At 47.2% G+C, this 24,820-nt stretch overlaps 1 protein-coding gene across 4 annotated transcripts in view; it reads right to left on the reverse strand.

Moving 5' to 3' along the window:
• LOC140346616 (ral guanine nucleotide dissociation stimulator-like) overlaps positions 1–24,820 on the reverse strand; it is an 80,177-nt gene that overhangs the window by 17,637 nt on the left and 37,720 nt on the right. For 3 of the 4 annotated variants that reach the window (XM_072432762.1, XM_072432761.1, XM_072432759.1), the window contains exons 2-11: positions 14,560–14,864; positions 12,028–12,099; positions 8,258–8,451; positions 7,568–7,692; positions 4,444–4,659; positions 3,237–3,340; positions 3,064–3,148; positions 895–972; positions 729–815; positions 609–641 (exon numbers count right to left, since the gene is read on the reverse strand). In XM_072432762.1, coding sequence (XP_072288863.1) covers positions 609–641; positions 729–815; positions 895–972; positions 3,064–3,148; positions 3,237–3,340; positions 4,444–4,659; positions 7,568–7,692; positions 8,258–8,451; positions 12,028–12,099; positions 14,560–14,864 — 1,299 coding nt within the window. The remainder of the gene's footprint in view (positions 1–608; positions 642–728; positions 816–894; positions 973–3,063; positions 3,149–3,236; positions 3,341–4,443; positions 4,660–7,567; positions 7,693–8,257; positions 8,452–12,027; positions 12,100–14,559; positions 14,865–24,820) is intronic. The other variant, XM_072432760.1, reaches the window with a different exon arrangement.

Raw genomic sequence — 24,820 nt, forward strand, 5'->3', positions numbered from 1 at the left:
TGGGATTGAAACACCCCCAGCAGCGTCATCACAACAAACGCATGTTCCCCCCGCTCGCCTTCGCTACCAAAATAAAGGATAACTGCCTACAAAAGGTCGATAGAAATATCTTAAAATCGTGAGATTTAGTCTCCTGATCGGGTTGATAGAGAGGTTTTCCGTCATTGACTGTTGAAGCCTGACCCCTGGTGGTCACTCCGAGTAAAAAAATTGCAACATTTTTATCTTTTTTTTTGCCTTCAAAGTAAAAAAAATAAGAACTTGCCTACCGTCCAGCCCGGTTAAAAAATGTTGACTCGGGTTACAGCAAACAGACAATTTATCTGGGATAGCCTGACCAATAAATAAGCTATAAATAAAAAACTAAAAATGATCAATAAGCAATAAATAAAAATAAAAATGATCAATAAATAAGCAATATTTTTTTTAAATGATCAATAAATAAGCAATATTTTTTAAATGATCAATAAATAAGCAATAAATAAACTAAACAATGATCGATAAATGAGCATAAATAAAAAATGATGAATAAATAAGCATCAATAAACTACTTCCTTTTCACTTGGTACAGAAAAACACACTGATACATTTGAGTTGGTGACACAAACCTTTCGCCTTTTTTCAAAGTTGATGAGCCCGTTCTGAAAAACAAAAACACGTCTTTTACAGTATAAATCGTTACAAATGGTCCTCGTCTTTTCCCCTGTTCCGCCCGGACGGCTCCTGACCTCGGTGTAATCCTTCATGGCCGTGTCCATCATCACCAGGTCGGTCAGGAAAGTGCCCAGATACGGAATGGTCCCCTGCATCACGCCCTGGGGGGGGAGCAAAAACAGGGTGAGTGCCTTTCCCTTCCGCTCCACCAGGGGGAGCCGTCCCACACAAGAGCCTCACCAGGTCTCTCTGCTGCTGGTGCCGCCTCTGAGCTCGCTTGGGGTTGATCTCCAACGTGGCGAATTTAGACGTTCCCTCCTTCGAAACGGACACAAAACAGGGACTTTATTACCGTATTTTACGCACTATAAGGCGCACATAAAAGCCTTTAATTTTCTCAAACCACAGTGAGCCTTATAATCCAGTGCGCCTTATATATGGATGGATTCTGGTTGTGCTTACTGACCTCGGGGCGATTTTGTGTGGTACAAGTTTTAATAATCCAGTGCGCCTTATAGTCCGGAAAATACGGTACTTTAAGGGCCAATCTCACACCAACTCGTCACTTTCACATTCACATCCTCCAGTTAAATAAGCGGTTGTGTTTACCGTATTTTCAGGACTATAAGTGGCACCTTTTTTCATAGTTTTATACTCCGGAGCTACATATGTGATATTATTTGTTATTTTAACACTTGCAACCACATTTCATACTCCCGTGCAACTTATAGTCCAGAAAATACGGTAGTTAGGCAGCCTCTCGCCTTTGACCTCTGCGTCCGGCCCTCCCGCCTTTGACCTCGCCGTTTGGCCCTCTCGCCTTTGACCTCGCCGTCTGGCCCTCTCGCCTTTGACCTCGCCGTCTGGCCCTCTCGCCTTTGACCTCGCCGTCTGGCCCTCTCGCCTTTGACCTCGCCGTTTGGCCCTCTCGCCTTTGACCTCGCCGTTTGGCCCTCTCGCCTTTGACCTCGCCGTTTGGCCCTCTCGCCTTTGACCTCGCCGTTTGGCCCTCTCGCCTTTGACCTCGCCGTTTGGCCCTCTCGCCTTTGACCTCTGCGTCTGGCCCTCTCGCCTTTGACCTCTGCGTTAGGCGCTCTCGCCTTTGACCTCTGAGTCCGGTCCTCCCAGCTTTGACCTCTGCGTTTGGCCCTCCTGCCTTTGACCTCTGCGTTTGGCCCTCCTGCCTTTGACCTCTGCGTTTGGCCCTCCTGCCTTTGACCTCTGCGTTTGGCCCTCCTGCCTTTGACCTCTGCGTTTGGCCCTCCTGCCTTTGACCTCTGCGTTTGGCCCTCCTGCCTTTGACCTCTGCGTTTGGCCCTCCTGCCTTTGACCTCTGCGTTTGGCCCTCTCGCCTTGGACCGCGGCGTCCGGCCAATAAGAACACAGGAACACTGCTGTTGGTGACGCTCGGGCGGAGTCGCTTTATCGTCCGTGTCAGAAGCTGATAAAGACGAACGCCGCCAACGCCCAGAAGAGGCAGAAGAACGGCTTATCACCTCGTCCACAGCCCCCGACGTCATGGAAACCTGCGACGTCATGGAAACCCCCGACGTCATGGAAACCCCCCAACTACATCTGATAAACTCTTCAATGCCCCCGATGTCACGAGCGGGGAAAGACACGAGCGCTTTCGACTGCTGAACCGTCTCCATTCAGGATCCTTTTGTTCTAAATCACACGTGATTTCACTGGAGGAACTGGGACTGAACTCAGAACTCAGATGTTTTGACACATCAGAGGTCTCTGTGAACACATTTACTGTCGAGTTTGACATTATTTGATACGAGAGAACGACATTTTGTGATCGATGCAAACGTTTTACCCACAATTCATCACAGGTTTGACCACAAATGATGCAAAATAGAGGATAGAAAATGGTATTTTTTCACCGTTGTTTTACTTTTTAATTGATTTATATTTTTGCTTTTTAGTGAGATAAACAATGACAATAACAACATGAAAAATACACAAAAATACACGTAATAAAATTAAAAAATCTTTTGTAAAAGTCAAACTAATCAAACTAACTGACATTTCTACCCTTATAATAAGACTTAAACTAGTGGCGTGTCGATTCATCGACATTTCAGGTCGATACGTTATTGGAAACGCTTGGGCCGATAACCGATATTAGGCCGATATTTTCTACACTTTGTTTAGTAATTTTGAACACATGCATTTATTTGTATTTATTATTTTTGAATATTTTTAACAAAGAAATATTTCTGTATTTTAAAATAAGGTTTTTAAATGTGGAGTTAGAACACATTACACCTTCATCAACTTGAGGCTAAAATAAAGTGTTAAAAGAGTTTTAAAGAGCGAGGACAGAAGTGTATTAATGCAGAACACAGCTGAAAATACTCGTGTGTTTTCAGGTTCTTAAGACGTTTAAACCCGGCGTCTCACCTTCACCAGCAGCTCTCGACTCAGCGAGTAGTTATTGTCGTCGGAGAAGATTTCCGACAGCTCCCGGAACATTCGGAAACTCTCCCTGCGGAAAAACAACAAACTGGGATTAAACCGGGGGGCGCGGGGGGCACGAAGTCCAGAAGAGCGCCGCGCCTCGGCCTTGAACGCACCGCGACACCTCGTCCCACGTCCTCTTGAGCCGGTGGATGGAGTTGCACTGGAGCGCCGACAGAATGGCCCTCAGCGACGAGAAGTTCTTCAGAATGCGACACTCCTGAAACACAACAGACAGGTCTCAGGCGTGACCTTTGACCTCGCCGTTCCACGAGCGTTTCCTGTTCGTTTTCCCTCTGACGCAAATTTTATATCGACAGTTTGAAAGCGACAGCGTGTGCGGTCACTCAGGATGTCAAGACGGTTCAATAAATCCATAATTGTGATTATTGAGGTCACAAAAAGAACCAACAAGTTAGAATTGTGATCATTTTAGAAACAAAAATACTTGAATGAATTAAATCTTATTTGAAATTTTTTTCGCCACTTAAAGTCAAGTTTGGACCTGAATGAAACTAAAAAGTGTATCATATCTGAATGTTTATGTTAATCATGTTGTTTTTAATGTATTAAAGGACAAATTTCGTGCGTTATTTTTGTTGTTATTTAGTTTCTTTACTTTGGCAGCTCATGTTTTAGAACTGACAAAATAAAAAATTTACAAAACAAAAAAATTTCATGTCACTGGCGTTTCCCTCGACAGACACTGACTTTTGACTCCATCTACTGGCTGCAGAGGGAACTTAACAACGGAACGCACACACAGATTTGTTGGTAATTAATTATTGTCTTATTTTAATTTGATTTTCTAATTTGATGATATATAATTCTAAGCCTGGTTTATTTAAAGTGTTAAGCTCTAAAAAAATTAGGTGATTATTTACATTTTACCAAAATGTGCCTCAATCTCGGCCAATTTTACACAAAAAAATCCTTATTTCTACATGAAAACCTTGAAAAGGCGACATGTGATACATGTGATATACATGTGATATACATGTGATATACATGTGATACAAGTGATATACATGTGATACATGTGATACATGTGATACATGTATCACATGTATCACATGTGATACATGTGATACATGTGATACATGTAATACATGTAATACGAGTAAACGACAGGAGAAGTTTCACATTGATATCTGTAAATTAAAGATGTTTTCCTTATTCACCTGCAGCGTCGCCTTAAACTGAGACTCGACTGATGTAAAACTGTGATCATTATTTACCACGGACTCTAACGACGTCATAATGAGTAAATTACGTGAACCTGACACATGGCCTTTAAGCCGACGCCCATCACGTGTGGTTTACCCGCGCCACGTCGATCCAGCGCTCGAGCAGCCGCGCCCGCTGCGTGTGCTTCAGGCCCGGGTTGCCCAGGCAGGTGGTGATCACACAGTTGGTGACGGAGTTGAACTGGGCGACCGTCGCCCGGATCGTGGGCGCCAGGTGCTCTTTGCCCTTTTTGTCCCTCTGAGACCAGATGCCCCCCAGACAGTGGTACGGGACCACCTTCTTAAACAGGTCCTGGAGGAGGAGGAGGAGGAGGAGGAGGAGGAGGAGGAGGAGGAGGAGGAGGGGGCGGAAGAGGAGGAGGAGAGGGCGGAGGAGGAGGAGAGAGGATGAGGAGGAGGAGGAAGAGGAAAAGGAGGAGGAAGAGGAGGAGATAAATGTGAATATCGAGTGTAATGTTTATTCACATGAAACAAAAACTGGCCCAAAGTTGAACATCTTCTGTGTCACCACTAGAGACATAATCATGATAATCGATAATCATGATTATTTAGGTCTGGTGGGCGTGTAGTGGAGGGCGTGTGGTGGTGGGCGTGTGGTGAGCGTGTGGCGGTGGGCGTGTGGTGGTGGGCGTGTGGCGGTGGGCGTGTGGTGAGCGTGTGGCGGTGGGCGTGTAATGGAGGGCGTGTGGTGGTGGGCGTGCGGTGGGCGTGTGGCGGTGGGCGTGTGGCGGTGGGCGTGTGGCATTGGGCGTGTGGTGAGCGTGTGGTGGTGGGCGTGTAGTGGAGGGCGTGTGGTGGTGGGCGTGTAGTGGGCGTGTGGCGGTGGGCGTGTGGCGGTGGGCATGTGGCGGTGGGCATGTGGCGGTGGGCATGTGGCGGTGGGCGTGTGGTGAGCGTGTGGCGGTGGGCGTGTGGCGGTGGGCGTGTGGCGGTGGGCGTGTGGCGGTGGGCGTGTGGCGGTGGGCGTGTGGCGGTGGGCGTGTAGTGGGCGTGTGGCGGTGGGCGTGTGGCGGTGGGCATGTGGCGGTGGGCATGTGGCGGTGGGCGTGTGGTGAGCGTGTGGCGGTGGGCGTGTGGCGGTGGGCGTGTGGTGGTGGGCGTGTAGTGGGCGTGTGGCGGTGGGCGTGTGGCGGTGGGCGTGTGGCGGTGGGCGTGTGGCGGTGGGCGTGTGGTGGTGGGCGTGTGGTGAGCGTGTGGCGGTGGGCGTGTGGTGGTGGGCGTGTGGTGGTGGGCGTGTGGTGAGCGTGTGGCGGTGGGCGTGTGGTGGTGGGCGTGTGGCGGTGGGCGTGTGGTGAGCGTGTGGTGGTGGGCGTGTAGTGGAGGGCGTGTGGTGGTGGGCGTGTAGTGGGCGTGTGGCGGTGGGCGTGTGGCGGTGGGCATGTGGCGGTGGGCGTGTGGTGAGCGTGTGGCGGTGGGCGTGTGGTGGTGGGCGTGTAGTGGGCGTGTGGCGGTGGGCGTGTGGCGGTGGGCGTGTGGTGAGCGTGTGGCGGTGGGCGTGTGGCGGTGGGCGTGTGGTGAGCGTGTGGCGGTGGGCGTGTGGCGGTGGGCGTGTGGTGAGCGTGTGGCGGTGGGCGTGTGGCGGTGGGCGTGTGGTGGTGGGCGTGTAGTGGGCGTGTGGCGGTGGGCGTGTGGCGGTGGGCGTGTGGTGAGCGTGTGGCGGTGGGCGTGTGGCGGTGGGCGTGTGGTGGTGGGCGTGTGGTGAGCGTGTGGCGGTGGGCGTGTGGTGGTGGGCGTGTGGTGGTGGGCGTGTGGCGGTGGGCGTGTGGTGAGCGTGTGGCGGTGGGCGTGTAATGGAGGGCGTGTGGTGGTGGGCGTGCGGTGGGCATGTGGCGGTGGGCGTGTGGCGGTGGGCGTGTGGTGGTGGGCGTGTAGTGGAGGGCGTGTGGTGGTGGGCGTGTAGTGGGCGTGTGGCGGTGGGCGTGTGGCGGTGGGCATGTGGCGGTGGGCATGTGGCGGTGGGCATGTGGCGGTGGGCGTGTGGTGAGCGTGTGGCGGTGGGCGTGTGGCGGTGGGCGTGTGGCGGTGGGCGTGTGGCGGTGGGCGTGTGGCGGTGGGCGTGTGGCGGTGGGCGTGTAGTGGGCGTGTGGCGGTGGGCGTGTGGCGGTGGGCATGTGGCGGTGGGCATGTGGCGGTGGGCGTGTGGTGAGCGTGTGGCGGTGGGCGTGTGGCGGTGGGCGTGTGGTGGTGGGCGTGTAGTGGGCGTGTGGCGGTGGGCGTGTGGCGGTGGGCGTGTGGCGGTGGGCGTGTGGTGGTGGGCGTGTGGTGAGCGTGTGGCGGTGGGCGTGTGGTGGTGGGCGTGTGGTGAGCGTGTGGCGGTGGGCGTGTGGTGGTGGGCGTGTGGTGAGCGTGTGGTGGTGGGCGTGTAGTGGAGGGCGTGTGGTGGTGGGCGTGTAGTGGGCGTGTGGCGGTGGGCGTGTGGCGGTGGGCATGTGGCGGTGGGCGTGTGGTGAGCGTGTGGTGGTGGGCGTGTAGTGGAGGGCGTGTGGTGGTGGGCGTGTAGTGGGCGTGTGGCGGTGGGCGTGTGGCGGTGGGCATGTGGCGGTGGGCGTGTGGTGAGCGTGTGGCGGTGGGCGTGTGGCGGTGGGCGTGTGGTGGTGGGCGTGTAGTGGGCGTGTGGCGGTGGGCGTGTGGCGGTGGGCGTGTGGTGGTGGGCGTGTAGTGGGCGTGTGGCGGTGGGCGTGTGGCGGTGGGCGTGTGGTGAGCGTGTGGCGGTGGGCGTGTGGCGGTGGGCGTGTGGTGAGCGTGTGGCGGTGGGCGTGTGGCGGTGGGCGTGTGGTGAGCGTGTGGCGGTGGGCGTGTGGCGGTGGGCGTGTGGTGAGCGTGTGGCGGTGGGCGTGTGGTGGTGGGCGTGTAGTGGGCGTGTGGCGGTGGGCGTGTGGCGGTGGGCGTGTGGTGAGCGTGTGGCGGTGGGCGTGTGGCGGTGGGCGTGTGGTGAGCGTGTGGCGGTGGGCGTGTGGCGGTGGGCGTGTGGTGGTGGGCGTGTAGTGGGCGTGTGGCGGTGGGCGTGTGGCGGTGGGCGTGTGGTGAGCGTGTGGCGGTGGGCGTGTGGCGGTGGGCGTGTGGTGGTGGGCGTGTAGTGGGCGTGTGGCGGTGGGCGTGTGGCGGTGGGCGTGTGGCGGTGGGCGTGTGGTGGAGGGCGTGTGGCGGTGGGCGTGTGGTGGAGGGCGTGTGGCGGTGGGCGTGTGGAGGGCGTGTCTTACCGCGTCCATGAGCGTGAACTGCTCTGCCACCATGATGGGGTCGAAGGACAGGAAACTGAACGCCGGGATTTCATCCTCGAATCCACTTTCCTCCTGCGTGGCAAAGGGACAGCCCATGTGCTCCCCTGAACCACAGAGAGAAGCTTAAAACAGGAACTTTCATTTGGACTTCAACTTGTTCTTTTTCTTCTCTCACTACAGTGGTGGTTTAGACCCGCTCCAGTCCCCGTCTCAGTCCCCGTCTCAGTCCTCGGTCCAGTCCCAGTCCCAGTTCCAGTCCCTGTTCCAGTCCCTGTTCCAGTCCCAGTCCTCGGTCCAGTACCTGTCCCAGTCCCAGTTCCAGTTCCAGTACCTGTCCCAGTCCCCGGTCCAATCCAGTCCCAGTCAAGTCCCAGTCAAGTCCCCCATCCAGTCCCCGCTCCAGTCCAGTCCTCAGTCCAGTCCAGTCCCAGGTCCAGTCCAGTCCAGTCCTCGGTCCAGTCCAGTCCCAGTCCTCGGTCCAGTCCAGTCCCAGTCCTCGGTCCAGTCCAGTCCCAGTCCTCGGTCCAGTCCAGTCCCAGGTCCAGTCCAGTCCCAGTCCTCGGTCCAGTCCCAGTCCTCGGTCCAGTCCAGTCCTCGGTCCAGTCCAGTCCCAGTCCTCGGTCCAGTCCCAGTCCTCGGTCCAGTCCAGTCCCGGTGCAACTCTTGTACCGTCGGCGTCTGGCTCACACTGCTGCCGGCGGAGGAAGTGAGCGAGCAGGTTGCGTGCGCGTCTCTCCAGGTCCGAGCCGGGGAAGTGCAGGTGCAGATAGGCCAGCAGCTGGTGCAGGGACTCGTAGTTTGGGGGGCTCCAGAAGTCCTCCGAGTACTGGTCCAACCAGGCCCCCAGGATCGACGACACCGTGCTGGGGAAACAGAGTGTCAGAGTTTATACATGAAACAAACAAATGATCATGAGCAGGAGAAACACAGAGTTTTACAGGATTTAAAAGCTCCAGATCGACAGAGAAGTGGAATTATGAAACTAAACGGCCTGTAGTGAGTCAAGACTATCATTTGAGGAAATATTTTATTTTATGTATTTTATGTAATTTGTTATTTTATGTTATTTTATTCAATTTATTTAATTTATTTGATTTATTTAATTAATTTAATTTAATTTATTGTACTTATTTTATTGTATTTATGTTATTTGTTATTTTATTTTATGTTATTTTATTCATTTTATTGTATTTGTTATTTATCATATGTATGTTATTGCCAGATGCAATGTTTTACGTGTTATAGCAGAATATGCTAATTTTCAGCACCCGTCCATTGGGCCAATTTAGAGTGCATCACATGCATCATCTCATCACAATTCAACATCTTTATTGTGTATTGACGATTCTAATAATTATGAATCTATTAATGAAGCGAGAGAGACGTTTAAAGGGAGAAACGATCGCAAATGCATTTCAAAAACACGTTTACATAATTAACCGTTTAATAAACTCCCAAACTAAAGTCAAACCAATGATTTCCAGTGAATGATCCTCTGTCGTGTACAACAGCTTCACTTCAGTCACAACACCACATGTTTTCACCGTTTTATCACTTTAATTGTCGATATCAGTAAAGGTTTTAAGTCCAGGGTTTTATAATAAAGTGTATTTCTCACAAACGTGTCAGACCTTGGCCGTTATCACTTTTAAACTCAAAACCCACACGTTTTTATTATCTGTGTGTTAATGTCACTCTGACTTCACTTTATCCTTCAGTTTGATTTCATAAAGCTGATCACAGACTGAAAGAACGCTGATTAATTCAACTGTTTCATTGTTTCAAACGTCCTGTAACTGATGAAGGGTTAAAAACACAGAAAAAACACGGAGAAGGTTTAAAAACACTGCGACACGTAAAGATAATCTAAAAATGGAGTTGTAAAACCCTGAAGGAGTGAAGTTTGTAGGAGGTGAGATTACACATAAAAACAGGCTGAGTCATTCAAACAAGTGGGAAATGGTTCTATTTAAAGTCTCACACACAAAAGGAAAAATGTCATGTTTTATCAGACGATTTTTTGACATTTTTGAAAACTCCCCAAATTCCTGATCTACAGTTCTGATGATGGAGGGATATGAGTCAGAGTTTGAGGAGTGCGAGGATCCAACTTTATCAGACTGAAATTAACAATGCACTTCAGAACCATTTTTTGTCCACTTCAGAACCATTTTTTGTCCAATTTAGAATGATTTTTTGTCCACTACAGAACGATTTTTTTGTCCAATTTAGAATGATTTTTTGTCCACTGCAGAACGATTTTTTGTCCAATTTAGAATGATTTTTTGTCCACTTCAGAACCATTTTTTGTCCAATTTAGAATGATTTTTTGTCCACTACAGAACGATTTTTTTGTCCAATTTAGAATGATTTTTTGTCCACTGCAGAACGATTTTTTGTCCAATTTAGAATGATTTTTTGTCCACTGCAGAACGATTTTTTGTCCAATTTAGAATGATTTTTTGTCCACTGCAGAACGATTTTTTGTCCAATTTAGAATGATTTTTTGTCCACTACAGAACGATTTTTTTGTCCAATTTCGAATTTTTTTTTGTCCAATTTCGAATTTTTTTTGGTCCAATTTAGAAAGATTTTTTGTCCAATTTAGAATGATTTTTTTTGTCCACTACAGAAACATTTTTTGTCCACTGCACAACGATTTTTTTCCACGCCACACAATATCATAATATCACTATTTTGCGATACATGTGATAATTGATATATCGCGCGTGATATGCATCGATTATGTCACTATTTTGTACAGAACAAAATACATTTCAACAACATTTTTCTTTGTTAAACCTCGACACAATACATGAATACTTTCGGAATGTACTTTTGGCGGCAGGAAAAAAAAAGGTCATCACATGGAAATGGACGACACAAACATCACCGAGGATAAACGGACTGGAGCGAGAAAGGAACAGACATCAGGCAAATGGGAAAACTAACATTTGGACTTAATCTGGACAAAATTGGACCAAATAGGCTCTTTTGTTTTGATCTAAATGAGCCATGAGTTTGTCTCTTTGGACGTTTGGTTGATGTTTATCTGTATTTTTATTTATATTTTCACTCTGGTCGTGTTTTCTTCTGTGTATTGTGTGTATTATTTTAAGTTGACTTATTTTATTAAAGAAAAAACAGAAGAAGAAACACATAAAAAGACTGGATAACTGACAGAGTTGAGCTTTTCCTCGACCTCTCAGGGAGTTTTACTGACGTGGTTTTCACTCGTGTGGGAGTGAACGTCGTCAGCTTCAGCGTCGATACAAACCTCCTGAACTCATGTCTGTCTTATCTCATCCCCCCTTCCCCTTATCCCCGCCCCCCCTATCCCCGCCCCCCCTGCCTAAGTCCAACCGTCGAGTCACATCTAGTCCAAAGTTTATCCATTTATCTGAGGTTTATCCATTTCCAAATTGAGTCTAAATGTCATTTTCCCCCATTTGCCTGATGTCTGTTCCTATCTCAGTCCTTGATCGCCGGTGACGTTTGTGTCACGGGCGTTTCGAGACCTTAGTTCACAGAACATACGAGTAAAGTTCACAGTTCTGAAGCTCAGAGCGATGGAAATGTTAAACTCGTTCTGCAGTGTTTTGTTCATTTCAGAGCTTCAGCCTTTTCTCTTTCCCTCCTCTCACTCTCCTGTTTATCCAGCTCTCTCAGATTTATCAGGTTCATATCTCGGGGAGGACTGCGTTTCCTCAACCGCGGCGTGAGGAGGGCGGGGGCCAGGAGGGCGGGGGCCGCGGCGTGAGGAGGGCGGGGGCCGCGGCGTGAGCCGCGGCGTGAGGAGGGCGGGGGCCGCGGCGTGAGGAGGGCGGGGGGCGTGAGGAGGGCGGGGGCCGCGGCGTGAGGAGGGCGGGGGCCGCGGCGTGAGGAGGGCGGGGGGCGTGAGGAGGGCGGGGGCCGCGGCGTGAGGAGGGCGGGGGCCGCGGCGTGAGGAGGGCGGGGGCCGCGGCGTGAGGAGGGCAGGGGCCGCGGGGGCCACGGCGTGAGGAGGGCGGGGGCCGCGGCGTGAGGGGGGCGGGGGCCGCGGCATGAGGAGGGCGGGGGCCGCGGCGTGAGGAGGGCGGGGGCCGCGGCGTGAGGAGGGCGGGGGCCGCGGCGTGAGGAGGGCGGGGGCCGCGGCGTGAGGAGGGCGGGGGCCGCGGCTTTATGAACTTAAACTTTCTGAAAAAGTAACGCCACATAAACCACCGGATACAAAAGTACTTTACATGTTGTTAAAACTGAAACTACTCATCGTTACTGTTCCTCGAGTTTGTGACCGGCTTTACGGACTCATGTGACAAAAACACACCTTTTCCATAAAGATTTCATTCAAAATGTAAAACACTCATAATTGTGTGTTATAGTTCTTCCTCTGACATTGTGACGTGTAAAATCGCTGCAGTTAACGACCCTCATGACGGCGACATGTGACACAAACGTACTTCCGTAGCTCGGTGCGCTCGTCCTGACACACCCTGTGGGCGGAGACAGGCACATTCTGGAGCTTGGCGTATCTGAAAAACACAAAACGAGTTCCAGTTACGTTTGGAGAGACATCCTCGCCCGTTTAAAGGAGACATGTTCTGCCTATGAAGAGGCGTGGCACATCAGTATGAAGAGGCGTGGCTTATCAGTATGAAGAGGCGTGGCTTATCAGTATGAAGAGGGGGGGCTTATCAGTATAAAGAGGCGGGGCTTATCCTTATGAAGAGGCGGGGCTTATCAGTATGAAGAGGCGTGGCACATCAGTATGAAGAGGCGTGGCTTATCCTTATGAAGAGGCGTGGCACATCAGTATGAAGAGGCGTGGCTTATCAGTATAAAGAGGCGTGGCACATCAGTATGAAGAGGCGTGGCTTATCAGTATGAAGAGGCGTGGCTTATCAGTATGAAGAGGGGGGGCTTATCAGTATAAAGAGGCGGGGCTTATCCTTATGAAGAGGCGGGGCTTATCAGTATGAAGAGGCGTGGCACATCAGTATGAAGAGGCGTGGCTTATCCTTATGAAGAGGCGTGGCACATCAGTATGAAGAGGCGTGGCTTATCAGTATAAAGAGGCGTGGCACATCAGTATGAAGAGGCGTGGCTTATCAGTATGAAGAGGCGTGGCTTATCAGTATGAAGAGGGGGGGCTTATCAGTATAAAGAGGCGGGGCTTATCCTTATGAAGAGGCGGGGCTTATCAGTATGAAGAGGCGTGGCACATCAGTATGAAGAGGCGTGGCTTATCCTTATGAAGAGGCGTGGCACATCAGTATGAAGAGGCGTGGCTTATCAGTATAAAGAGGCGTGGCACATCAGTATGAAGAGGCGTGGCTTATCAGTATGAAGAGGCGTGGCTTATCAGTATGAAGAGGGGGGGCTTATCAGTATAAAGAGGCGGGGCTTATCCTTATGAAGAGGCGGGGCACATCAGTATGAAGAGGCGTGGCACATCAGTATAAAGAGGCGGGGCTTATCCTTATGAAGAGGCGTGGCACATCAGTATGAAGAGGTGGGGCTTATCAGTATGAAGAGGCGTGGCTTATCAGTATAAAGAGGCGTGGCACATCAGTATGAAGAGGCGTGGCTTATCAGTATGAAGAGGCGTGGCACATCAGTATGAAGAGGCGTGGCTTATCAGTATAAAGAGGCGGGGCTTATCAGTATAAAGAGGCGTGGCACATCAGTATGAAGAGGCGTGGCTTATCAGTATGAAGAGGCGTGGCTTATCAGTATGAAGAGGGGGGGCTTATCAGTATAAAGAGGCGGGGCTTATCCTTATGAAGAGGCGGGGCTTATCAGTATGAAGAGGCGTGGCACATCAGTATGAAGAGGCGTGGCTTATCAGTATAAAGAGGCGTGGCACATCAGTATGAAGAGGCGTGGCTTATCAGTATGAAGAGGCGTGGCTTATCAGTATGAAGAGGCGTGGCTTATCAGTATGAAGAGGGGGGCTTATCAGTATAAAGAGGCGGGGCTTATCCTTATGAAGAGGCGGGGCACATCAGTATGAAGAGGCGTGGCACATCAGTATAAAGAGGCGGGGCTTATCTTATGAAGAGGCGTGGCACATCAGTATGAAGAGGCGTGGCACATCAGTATGAAGAGGTGGGGCTTATCAGTATGAAGAGGCGTGGCTTATCAGTATAAAGAGGCGGGGCTTATCAGTATAAAGAGGCGTGGCACATCAGTATGAAGAGGCGTGGCTTATCAGTATGAAGAGGCGTGGCTTATCAGTATGAAGCGGTGGGGCTTATCAGTATAAAGAGGCGGGGCTTATCCTTATGAAGAGGCGTGGCACATCAGTATGAAGAGGCGTGGCTTATCAGTATGAAGAGGCGTGGCTTATCAGTATGAAGAGGCGTGGCTTATCAGTATGAAGAGGCGTGGCTTATCAGTATGAAGAGGCGGGGCTTATCAGTATGAAGAGGCGTGGCACATCAGTATGAAGAGGCGTGGCTTATCAGTATGAAGCGGTGGGGCTTATCAGTATAAAGAGGCGTGGCACATCAGTATGAAGAGGCGTGGCTTATCAGTATGAAGAGGCGTGGCTTATCAGTATGAAGAGGCGTGGCTTATCAGTATGAAGAGGCGTGGCTTATCAGTATGAAGCGGTGGGGCTTATCAGTATAAAGAGGCGGGGCTTATCCTTATGAAGAGGCGTGGCACATCAGTATGAAGAGGCGTGGCTTATCAGTATGAAGAGGCGGGGCTTATCAGTATGAAGAGGCGGGGCTGATCAGTATGAAGAGGCGAGTATGAAGAGGCGTGGCTTATCCTTATGAAGAGGCGGGGCTTATCAGTTCTGCAGTTTTGAACAGGAAGTCAATGAACCCGTTTCTATTTTCAAGTCGTTTCAGATCAATTATTGTGTTTAAAAATGAACAAAATGTAAAATGTTGCTCCACTTATGCTACGGTTCAAAACGAAGCACCGACGATGTCATACGAGGTGTAAAAGCTCGACCGGGTCGTGTCTGCGACGGGGCGCACCTGTTGAGCAGCAGGTCCAGCACCTGTCTGGTGGTGGCGAAGGATCGGTAGGTGCAGAGGAAGATGGTGACGTAGGTGGAGTCGCGGTCCTTGAACGCCGTCACCATGTACTCCACCAGCCGCTCCAGGGTCCCCGCCTTGATGGTCCGCACCTTGCACGTCTCGTACAGGCTTAGGGCCGCCTCCGAGTCCACGCCCAGCCACCGCTGACCCTTACTGGCCGAGTGGTGCAACTGCACCTTCCGCAGCGTGATTGTGAAGACCGCATCCTCCTCGGACTCCTCCCCGATCTCCTGAGTGGAGCTCTGCGGGGCGGGAAGAGGCGGAGTCAAGGTTAGAAGAGGCGGAGTCAAGGTTAGAAGAGGCGGAGTCAAGGTTAGACCGGGTTTAGTTACACTTTAGTCTGGGTTTATATATGAAATGAATAAAATGAATAAAAATAAAATAAAAACAAAAATAAAATAAAACAAAAAATAAATTAAACAAGAACAAGCGGTAGAAAATTGATGTATGTAAATAAAATAAAAATAAATAAAATAAATAAATATAAAATAAATAAAACAGGAAGAAGCGACAGAAAATTAATGTATGATTTTTTTATTTTTTTTAAATAAAATGAATAAAAATGAACTAAAAAAATAAAATGAATAAATCACAAACAGGACAATTTTTGACCTGATCAGTTTTTGAATGATCTTGAGCTTGATCAGATCTAATATAAAACCACTTGGAATACAAATAAAGTACTATAACTGTGTTGAAAATGACACTGAAGTATAAAGAGCAGAAGCATGTGCCCCTCACTGTGTTCAAATATTCAAACAGGTTCAAGAGGATCCAGTTTCAGAAAGTTTAAAAAGCAGATGCAAGTGTGCTGCAGGGGTTTATTTATAGAGACGCTCCAATGAAACATTAAGACTCCAAAACTATTTACATTAAAAACAATCTTTAAGTCCAATATAATAGGAAAATATAGAGGAATAGAATGGATGATGTAGTTAAACAAAAGTCAAATGTTTGTGTGTCAATAAGCTTTAAAACACACTTACATTTGTCTCTATGACCATGCATCATTTCTGTTGTTTGCCTTTTGCTTCAGCCTAATGACCAAAGAGAAACGAACTAAACAGTCCAGTTTTGTGGTCAGTAAGAATCTGGAATATTTGTTCTTACTAATTAGACAAACAATTCAGGAAGAAGCTGTAGAAAATTAATGTATTAAAATAAATAAAATAAATTAAAATAAATTAAATAAAAAAGGAACAAGCAGAAGAAAATGAATGAATAAGAATAAAATGAAAAAGGAACAAGCAGTAGAAATGAATGAATATAATGAATAAAATGAATAAAAAAGGGTCAAAGTATTTTTTTTAATCCATCAAAAATATAAATACATGTGTACGATTAAAGGCGTTTGTCATATAATTCTGACACTACAATCGATATTTGGTGAAGGTTTATTCTGTCTTTTTGTGGTTTTACTTCAGTAAATGTGTTTTTGAAGTGCAGCTTTGTTTATCGACATTTTTACTGTTCAAACCGTTTGAGCTTTTGGTGAAAATTTAAGTCGTATTGGTTTGTACAAGTTTTGCCCTGGTCCTGGTCACACTCCCCCTCACCTGCTTCATCTCTCCCGTTACCATAGAAACGCGCAGTGTCACCGTGGGAAAGGACACAAGCTGCTGCGACAGGACGATCTGCGACTGTGCGAATGAGGCAAATATAAAACGCGTCTTTAGTGCGATGTTTGGAGCGCTGGAGGAGGAGTTTTTCAAGTCAACAGCAGCGTTATGGCAGAGGAAAGAGTAATGAGTCGTTAGATTACTCGGTACTAATCAAAATAACCCCATTAGTAACGCCGTTATACTTGAAGCCAAGTACCTGCTGCGATAGAGCTCCCCCTGCTGCTCCCTCGTGAAAATACATTGTCAGAGAACAGACGCAAAAGCCTTTTCTTTCTTTCTTCATCATAATAAGTCACAAACAAAAACATTTCACGTTGCCAAATAAAAAAAAGAGCCAGGGTTTCTCTCGTCTTGAGCTGGTTTTCCACTCAGAGACAGCAGGGGGCGACGACGAACACTTCAAACACCCCAAAAATACATATTTAAACGTCACAGCGACTTAAAAAGACGTTTAATAAGGTGAATATTTTACTTAATTCTGCTTTAAACGCTGTTATTCCCAACTAAGAATGTCAAGATTATTCGGTTTATTGATAATCGTGATTATTCAGGTCACAATATAATTGTGAGCGCCAAGAAAATAATAATTGTACCATTCTAGAAGCAAAATGAAGTATTTTTTGTTTAATAAATCGTCTTAGAATTGAAAAAATGTAAATAACCTTTTATCTGGTTGTTTTTGTCACAGTTAACGTTGTTTTGTCTCTCAGAAAGTTCGTTTGGTAAAGTCGGTCACAAACTCGAGGAACAGTCACATGTCAGACCACGAGAATGAAGATTTCACCGTCGTCCGGTCACAGTCTCAACAACCGTGAAAAATCGTTAAATCGTGGCGGCTTTTCTCAATAATCGTAACTCTCTTTCTCTCTCGTCTTTACATCCAAGTCGACTTTTCTCACCCGTTTTAAAAAGTGTGGATACGTCGAGAGCTCGGTCGAGTCCAGTTTTGGTCCCGGCGTAAACCGTGAACAATCGAGAGAGAGAGCGTGAACGGGGCCCAATCTCGCCAGGGGCCCGCAAACAAACACGAGCCAGGAATCGATGCGGCCGCCACAAACGGCCCATTCAGAAGCCGCTTTAATCATTAACAAGCGCTGGAGAGAGTGGCTGCTGTTCACGGAGAGACGGAGCAGGTTTACAGAGCACAGAGTATTAAAACTCTGCCGTGTCACGAGTCAAACAAGTGCATTTACGGATGTTTTAGTCACATTTGTGCAAGAGTTAAAGACATTTACAGACGTGTTTCTAATGGATTTCAAAGCTGTTCGTCATAGTATCGCTGTTAAGACCGTGCAAAACAACATTGAGCCGTTCGTTTTTGTCAATATTGTACAATAAAAAGAAGATTCGATTGAAAAATCTATTGAAAAATCTATTCACAGCATTAACTAATCGATTATGGAACAAAGTGGCAAGTAATTTAGACTCCAGAGAGGTTTCATGCCTTTTATGCCTCTGAGTGACGAGAATCACACAGGAAATGTGTCAATTTAGTGTTACTGGTTTAAAAAAAGATGTGTTATGTGTGTAAATATGCTCTTTCATGAATCTGTTTAGCTTTCTCTGGGTCAAATTGAATAGAAAATCACATATTCAGTCACTTAAATCCCTTTTTCAATATACCAATCATGACCGAGCTATAATTTGTGAAAAGTAATGGTTCTCTGGACTAAACAGAAATCTAAAACACATATAAAATGACCTTTTATAACAAAGATGGCGGCGTTATTGAATCAACACGTCAGAAAACCACTGACAATTTCAGATTTTCATGATTAATACACTTGAATTGATTAGTACTCTTTCTAGACGCCTTCAGTCACCACATTTCAACATTTACTTGGCTGATAATGTATTTAAAAAGTCTCGATGCAAAAAAGAAATAATAATTTGTCTCGTCGACTAATAAAAAATAATGTCTGACTAGTAGATTAGTAAAATAGTCTTTAATTGCAGTTTAATACTCATTTAAAGGCTGCATTTACGCTGGTTTTGTTGTGATTTTCAGATAATCCCGTTTGGATTGATGCAAAATGTAAGGCTTTAGTATTAAAGATTAATTATTTCATTTTAACTGTGACAAAATTGTTCGAATCGTCGGTGAGCGTGCGTCGTGTGAAGCGGCGACCACACTCTCGGCGTCGTGTTCCAGAGCGACGGGGAAGTAACATGGCCGCACGACATTGCCCACGGGGCTCGTCGACGCTATATTTAGGCCGCCGCTGTATCGAGGCGCCGGTGTGAAAGTCATTACAATGAGAGGAGCAAACGAGGACGAGGCGAGCGAGGCACTGCAGACCGTCCCGCTCGACCGCAGAGCTATGAGGTCTGGAGGCGGAGCATAGGGGGAGCCAGAACGCTCTCCAAGCACGGACCGGTCAGGAAGACGTCTCCTCGGAACGTCCAGAACAAAACGTACAACTGAATTTACGTCAGAGTTTAGTGCATCGCTTGTTGGCGTTTCTCAGTCCTCGGTGTTATTTTTATTGTTTTCCCTCGTAAGCCGCCATCTTTGTTTAGACGCGAACGGACCATGTGGCTCTCCGATTGGTTAATCCGCCCGTCAATCACGCCCTCTGGTTCTTTTCTCTGGTCTTTTGTTTTTGGTCTTTCTTTCTTTAATGTATTCTATCTTGTCTAGTTCCTTTTCTTGTTTTTGTCATTTAGTGTTTTAACTTTTGAATATTGTAATACAAGTTAAAAAACAGCCCAGTCTTGGTTTAGTCTTGGTTTAGTCTTGGTTTAGTCTTGGTTTAGTCTTGGTTTAGTCTTGGTTTAGTCTTGGTTTAGTCTTGGTTTAGTCTTGGTTTAGTCTTGGTTTAGTCTTGGTTTAGTCCTGGTTTAGTCCTGGTTTAGTCCTGGTTTAGTCCTGGTTTAGTCCTGGTTTAGTCTTGGTTTAGTCTTGGTTTAGTCCTGGTTTAGTCCTGGTTTAGTCCTGGTTTAGGCTGCACTTTCACTCTTGTCTGGAGCGAGTCCGAGTCCAAACGTTTGTATAAAAAAGGAAACTCCCGAAACGTCAAACTAGAGATACTTTAGCAGGAAGTGTGTTTGGACCGTGTGTTGGGACCGTGTGTTGGGACCGTGTGTTGGGACCGTGTGTTTGGACCGTGTGTTTGGACCGTGTGTTGGGACCGTGTGTTGGGACCGTGTGTTGGGACCGTGTGTTTGGACCGTGTGTTGGGACCGCGTGTTGGGACCGCGTGTTGGGACCGCGTGTTTGGACCGCGTGTTGGGACCGCGTGTTGGGACCGCGTGTTTGGACCGCGTGTTTGGACCGCGTGTTGGGACCGTGTGTTGGGACCGTGTGTTGGGACCGTGTGTTTGGACCGTGTGTTTGGACCGTGTGTTGGGACCGTGTGTTTGGACCGTGTGTTGGGACCGTGTGTTTGGACCGTGTGTTTGGACCGTGTCTTGGGACCGTGTCTTGGGACCGTGTGTTGGGACCGTGTGTTTGGACCGTGTGTTTGGACCGTGTGTTGGGACCGTGTGTTTGGACCGTGTGTTGGGACCGTGTGTTTGGACCGTGTGTTTGGACCGTGTCTTGGGACCGTGTGTTGGGACCGTGTGTTTGGACCGTGTGTTTGGACCGTGTGTTGGGACCGTGTGTTTGGACCGTGTGTTTGGACCGTGTCTTGGGACCGTGTCTTGGGACCGTGTGTTGGGACCGTGTGTTTGGACCGTGTGTTGGGACCGTGTGTTGGGACCGTGTGTTTGGACCGTGTGTTTGGACCGTGTGTTTGGACCGTGTGTTGGGACCGTGTGTTTGGACCGTGTGTTTGGACCGTGTGTTGGGACCGTGTGTTTGGACCGTGTGTTGGGACCGTGTGTTGGGACCGTGTGTTGGGACCGTGTGTTGGGACCGTGTGTTGGGACCGTGTGTTTGGACCGTGTGTTTGGACCGTGTGTTTGGACCGTGTGTTTGGACCGTGTGTTTGGACCGTGTGTTGGGACCGTGTGTTTGGACCGTGTGTTGGGACCGTGTGTTGGGACCGTGTGTTGGGACCGTGTGTTTGGACCGTGTGTTGGGACCGTGTGTTGGGACCGTGTGTTGGGACCGTGTGTTTGGACCGTGTGTTTGGACCGTGTGTTGGGACCGTGTGTTGGGACCGTGTGTTGGGACCGTGTGTTGGGACCGTGTGTTGGGACCGTGTGTTGGGACCGTGTGTTTGGACCGTGTGTTGGGACCGTGTGTTGGGACCGTGTGTTGGGACCGTGTGTTTGGACCGTGTGTTTGGACCGTGTGTTGGGACCGTGTGTTTGGACCGTGTGTTGGGACCGTGTGTTTGGACCGTGTCTTGGGACCGTGTCTTGGGACCGTGTGTTGGGACCGTGTGTTTGGACCGTGTGTTGGGACCGTGTGTTGGGACCGTGTGTTGGGACCGTGTGTTTGGACCGTGTGTTGGGACCGTGTGTTGGGACCGGGGCCTCGTCCAAACGTAACGTAATAAACGGCGTAATGCGATAACGCGAGTCACATGAGGAGAGTTCCTGAACTTTGTGCTGACGTATCGAGCTCCAAGAACATTATCAGTCCATTATTTTAGCGGGATTTTAATATTCACAGCAGCAGAAAGAAGAACGCTTTTGGCATTCGATTAATCTGGCGACTGTTACATTGATTTATGGATTAGTCTTTTGAGCCGTAATTATAATTTTGATGAAGATGAAGCTGAAGAGATATCGCCGCGTTTGCATCAAAACAGTTTTGCATTTTTACACGTTTATTGTGTCATTTTGGGGATTTGTTTGTCTGCACGGATCAATAAACAATTCAGCTGTGATTAAACTTGAAGGAAAAAAAAGAAAAAAAGGGGAAAAAAGAACAGAAGAAGAAAAAAAGAAGGAAAATATAAGGAAAAAAATAAGGAGAAAAAGAAAAAAGGAGGGAAAAATTAAGAATAAAATGAAGAAAAAAAGAAGAAAAGAAAAAGGGAAAAAATGGAAAAAATAAGAAAAAAAGGAAAAAGAGTGGAAAAGAAAAAAGATTTGGGTGTGTTTAATCTGCTTCTATTTTTTAAACAGATAAATACATGTTTTTTAGTAGTTTTCTGTGTAAATATTTGTTATTGCGTGATGTCGTCTCATGTGTCGTGCACTTTGGCACTTTGGGAACACAAACGTGGTCAAATCATGGCCACTTCATAGTTTTGAAAGCTTTCGTCAGCGCCACGCCCCTTTTAGTCGAGCGCAGGTCTTTGGTCGACCACATTTACATCTGCATCTACACAGCGTTTTAAATTATAATGTCAAAAGCTCACATATGTGTCCTTTAAAGTCGAGTGGGTGTTTAATATCTTGAGCAAAATATCCAAACTTTTAAACAGGAGGATGCTATTTACCTTTTTGTGTGCAACTTTGACCATGAGAAAAAAACTAAATTTCATGCATTGCCTTGTTTTCTATATTGAAATACACAATTGCAACGTTGACGTCCAAAACTGGTGATTTATCCCATAAAAACTGGGCAAACCGGGTGACACTGCAGCATTTATGAACTAATATTACTATTACGTGGTTTATTTAACACAGATTTCCTGTTGGTGCAGAAAACGGATGCGTTTTTTTTGCCTCAGATGGAAAACTATCGATCTTTTACCTTTGCGAGCTAAGCGGCTCATGTTAGAGACTTTGCAACGTGACATTAAAGCAGGATTGAGTAACATTTTCACCTCATTAAACGTCTTCGTGTAAGTCCCTGTGATGGTTGAATACGTGTTTTCGGGGCGTTTGAAGCGTCCGAAAATACATACGCAACGTTTGCCGACATCGAACCCCCCGAAGACAAACTCCCCTGAGAAACCCTCGCTCGTTTCTCATGTTTGGCGACGTGAACTGCTGTCGTTTGTAATTATACCGACTTATGACGCAGCCGGTTAACCGAGAACGACTGACCGCGAAAGGCAATCCAACTATCCTTAGACCTGACCCATCGCATCGTTATGGATATCGTGACCTTATATAGCCTTATATTGACTGTACCGTCATTCTCCTGTTGTCCCCTGCCCCCGGCCTCGATCTAAAAAGTAGACCATTGGGGAAACTCCCAGACAAACCCGGGGCAGTGGCTTCAATGGACGGATCAGATTCTACGCTCGCTGACACAAAGAGGTCAACGCCGCGGCGTTGGAAAAGTGGTGACATTATAACAGGGACTGACAAACTATGACGAGAAGCTTTGATCTGAGGATGCGACTGACGTTTGTGTCATTATTGGATGGACAAAGGTGCTTGGTTGATTTTTTTGTCCCCTGAATTGACGAGGTTTTAATCGTCCAAAAAACTGACAAAGATCCCGACAAATCTGTTTAGTCAGCACAAAGTCCAGACAACAATATTGACCACGCGCTGTTGTTGTAATAAACTCATCATTTTAAGTTTGGAACTGTGGAGGAAGAACAGACCTTTTACTGGACAATTGAATGGACATTTTTGTGATGAATTCTTTTTTTGTGATATAATTTTTGTTGGATTTTCCTTTTTACCATTATAGTGTACAAAACGACATCGTGTCAAATCAAAAATACCAATGGTGTCCCAACTCCTCCCACTATCTCCCAACTCCTCCCACTACCTCCCAACTCCTCCCACTACCTCCCAACTCCTCCCACTACCTTCCTCAGGAAACAGACTAATGATCCATTCATTATACATGTATGTACATACACATATATATTTTTTTGTGTATGTGTGTGCATGGTGTGCAGGTGTATAAGTATATTAAAAAAAAGAAAAATACATTTTTAAAAATAGTTATTATTATTTATTAGTGATGAATTCTTGAGTTGCAATTGAATCAAAATCACGATTTGAAAGGAACGTAATTGTCAAACGTTTGAAAGTCAAAGTTATTTTTACTGAACATTTTAAAATATATTCTGGACCTGATAAAAAGGTCGACTCAAACTGGAGACTTCTAGATAGAAAACGCTTAGAAATAAAGTGTATCGTTGTTGAAATAGTTAATTTTTTTTGGACATTTTGGATTGAAAGATGCTGCCGTCTTTTAGCAGAAATGCGTTGAAACGTGACTATAAATGTATTAGTTGAGGTTTAATTACCAGACAAAAGTGAAATGTCTATACAATGAATCACAAAAGTGCAGAAATTGCAGAAGCATTTTTTACGATAAAAACTCTACTCGAGTGTCAAATTTTGCAATCTAATAAAACAACATTCACGATATTGTCTAAATCTCGATGCATCGTCCACACTTCATCACGTTATTACAAAACATTGAGCGAAGGCGTAAATCCTTCTTTTGTCGATCAAGACTTTAGCGCTTCAACACTTCTCATATGAACAAGCCTTTCACCAAACACACAGATCACATAAACACCATCAAGAACGTAGGCAAAACGTCTCATTTTGGGTGGCGCATGAGAACACGTACAAACTAATCCGTTCGCCGGTCACAAAAGCATCCCATGCGACCGCGAATGAAGCGCTCATTGGCCTTTGAATGCGCCGAGTGTCCCGTTGCCGTAGCGCCGCGTAATCCCCTGGTCAAAACACAATTACCTAATGCGAGGTAATCCGGCTCCCCAAAGTCCTGCTTCTCTCCTCAGCGAGCGGACGGCGAGCGCGTCGCCGTGGGTTCGATTACGAGAGAGCGGCTCGTTGTGCGCGATCCGATAACGCAAGCGGCGCGCGGATTAGCATATTGGACTTTAATGGAGTAAAACAAAGACGCTTGGCATGGATTTAGCTGCGAGCGCTGCTGGTGTGCTTCTCTGTCCGGGGTTATTTTGGGAGAAAAAGCTAATCCCGAGTTGAAGAAGAAGCGGTAGTGGCAGGAGCGGGACGGAGTAGTGGCTTAGACGTGATTTAAGTCGTTTTAGTAGTTGTAGTAAATCTCGTTGGCTCGGCCACTTCAACAAGGGCGTTTTTTGTGAATGACGTCGTTGTGGAGCTCGGCATGTCATTATTTATCCATGGGTTTCAGTCACGTGATTCATTTGTCGTCACCGCCATTTTGATTATTAGCGGTGGGTAATATTGACCAAAAAAATGAATATCTTCACGTAAAATATGTGTAAAAATGCAGTCATAAATGTGCAGAAGTGTCACCTCATCCTGGGCTCTTCCATCACAACATCGTATGAACCAAAAGAAGATGCAGTTGTGCAATTTAGGCAAAAGTAACTTAGCATATCTTTTAATTCTGAACGCTAACTGCTAAGAAACCCGTCAAATTGAAGCATTTGCAAATGTTAGCGCTACGAGTGTTGTGAGAACAAACAAGACGCTTTAACAATGATTCACTATTACAGAAAACATGATCGAAAAACAGTGAAATTGTTTACGTTTCCTTAATTAAATTTTTTTTCAACACGTTACTTTTCCTCAAAACTGAACTGAATGACAAAATAAAGTTAAAAGGGACAAAGACAGACAGATTAAAAAGTACTTAACATTTGATTGTAGTTTTTTGAACAATAGTTTGAAGTAAAAAGACATAATTTGCTTCTTAATTTGTCAACATTACAATTTTTGTTGTCGTTTTGATTATATCGGGAGTGAATAATCACAATGATCGATTAACTGAAACATCACAAACAGACATGAGCTTAAACGCC

Source organism: Eucyclogobius newberryi, unplaced genomic scaffold, assembly GCF_026437365.1.
Source record: "Eucyclogobius newberryi isolate DKJ021-1_F unplaced genomic scaffold, fEucNew1.0.hap1 SCAF_6, whole genome shotgun sequence".
Lineage (NCBI taxonomy): Eukaryota > Metazoa > Chordata > Actinopteri > Gobiiformes > Gobiidae > Eucyclogobius > Eucyclogobius newberryi.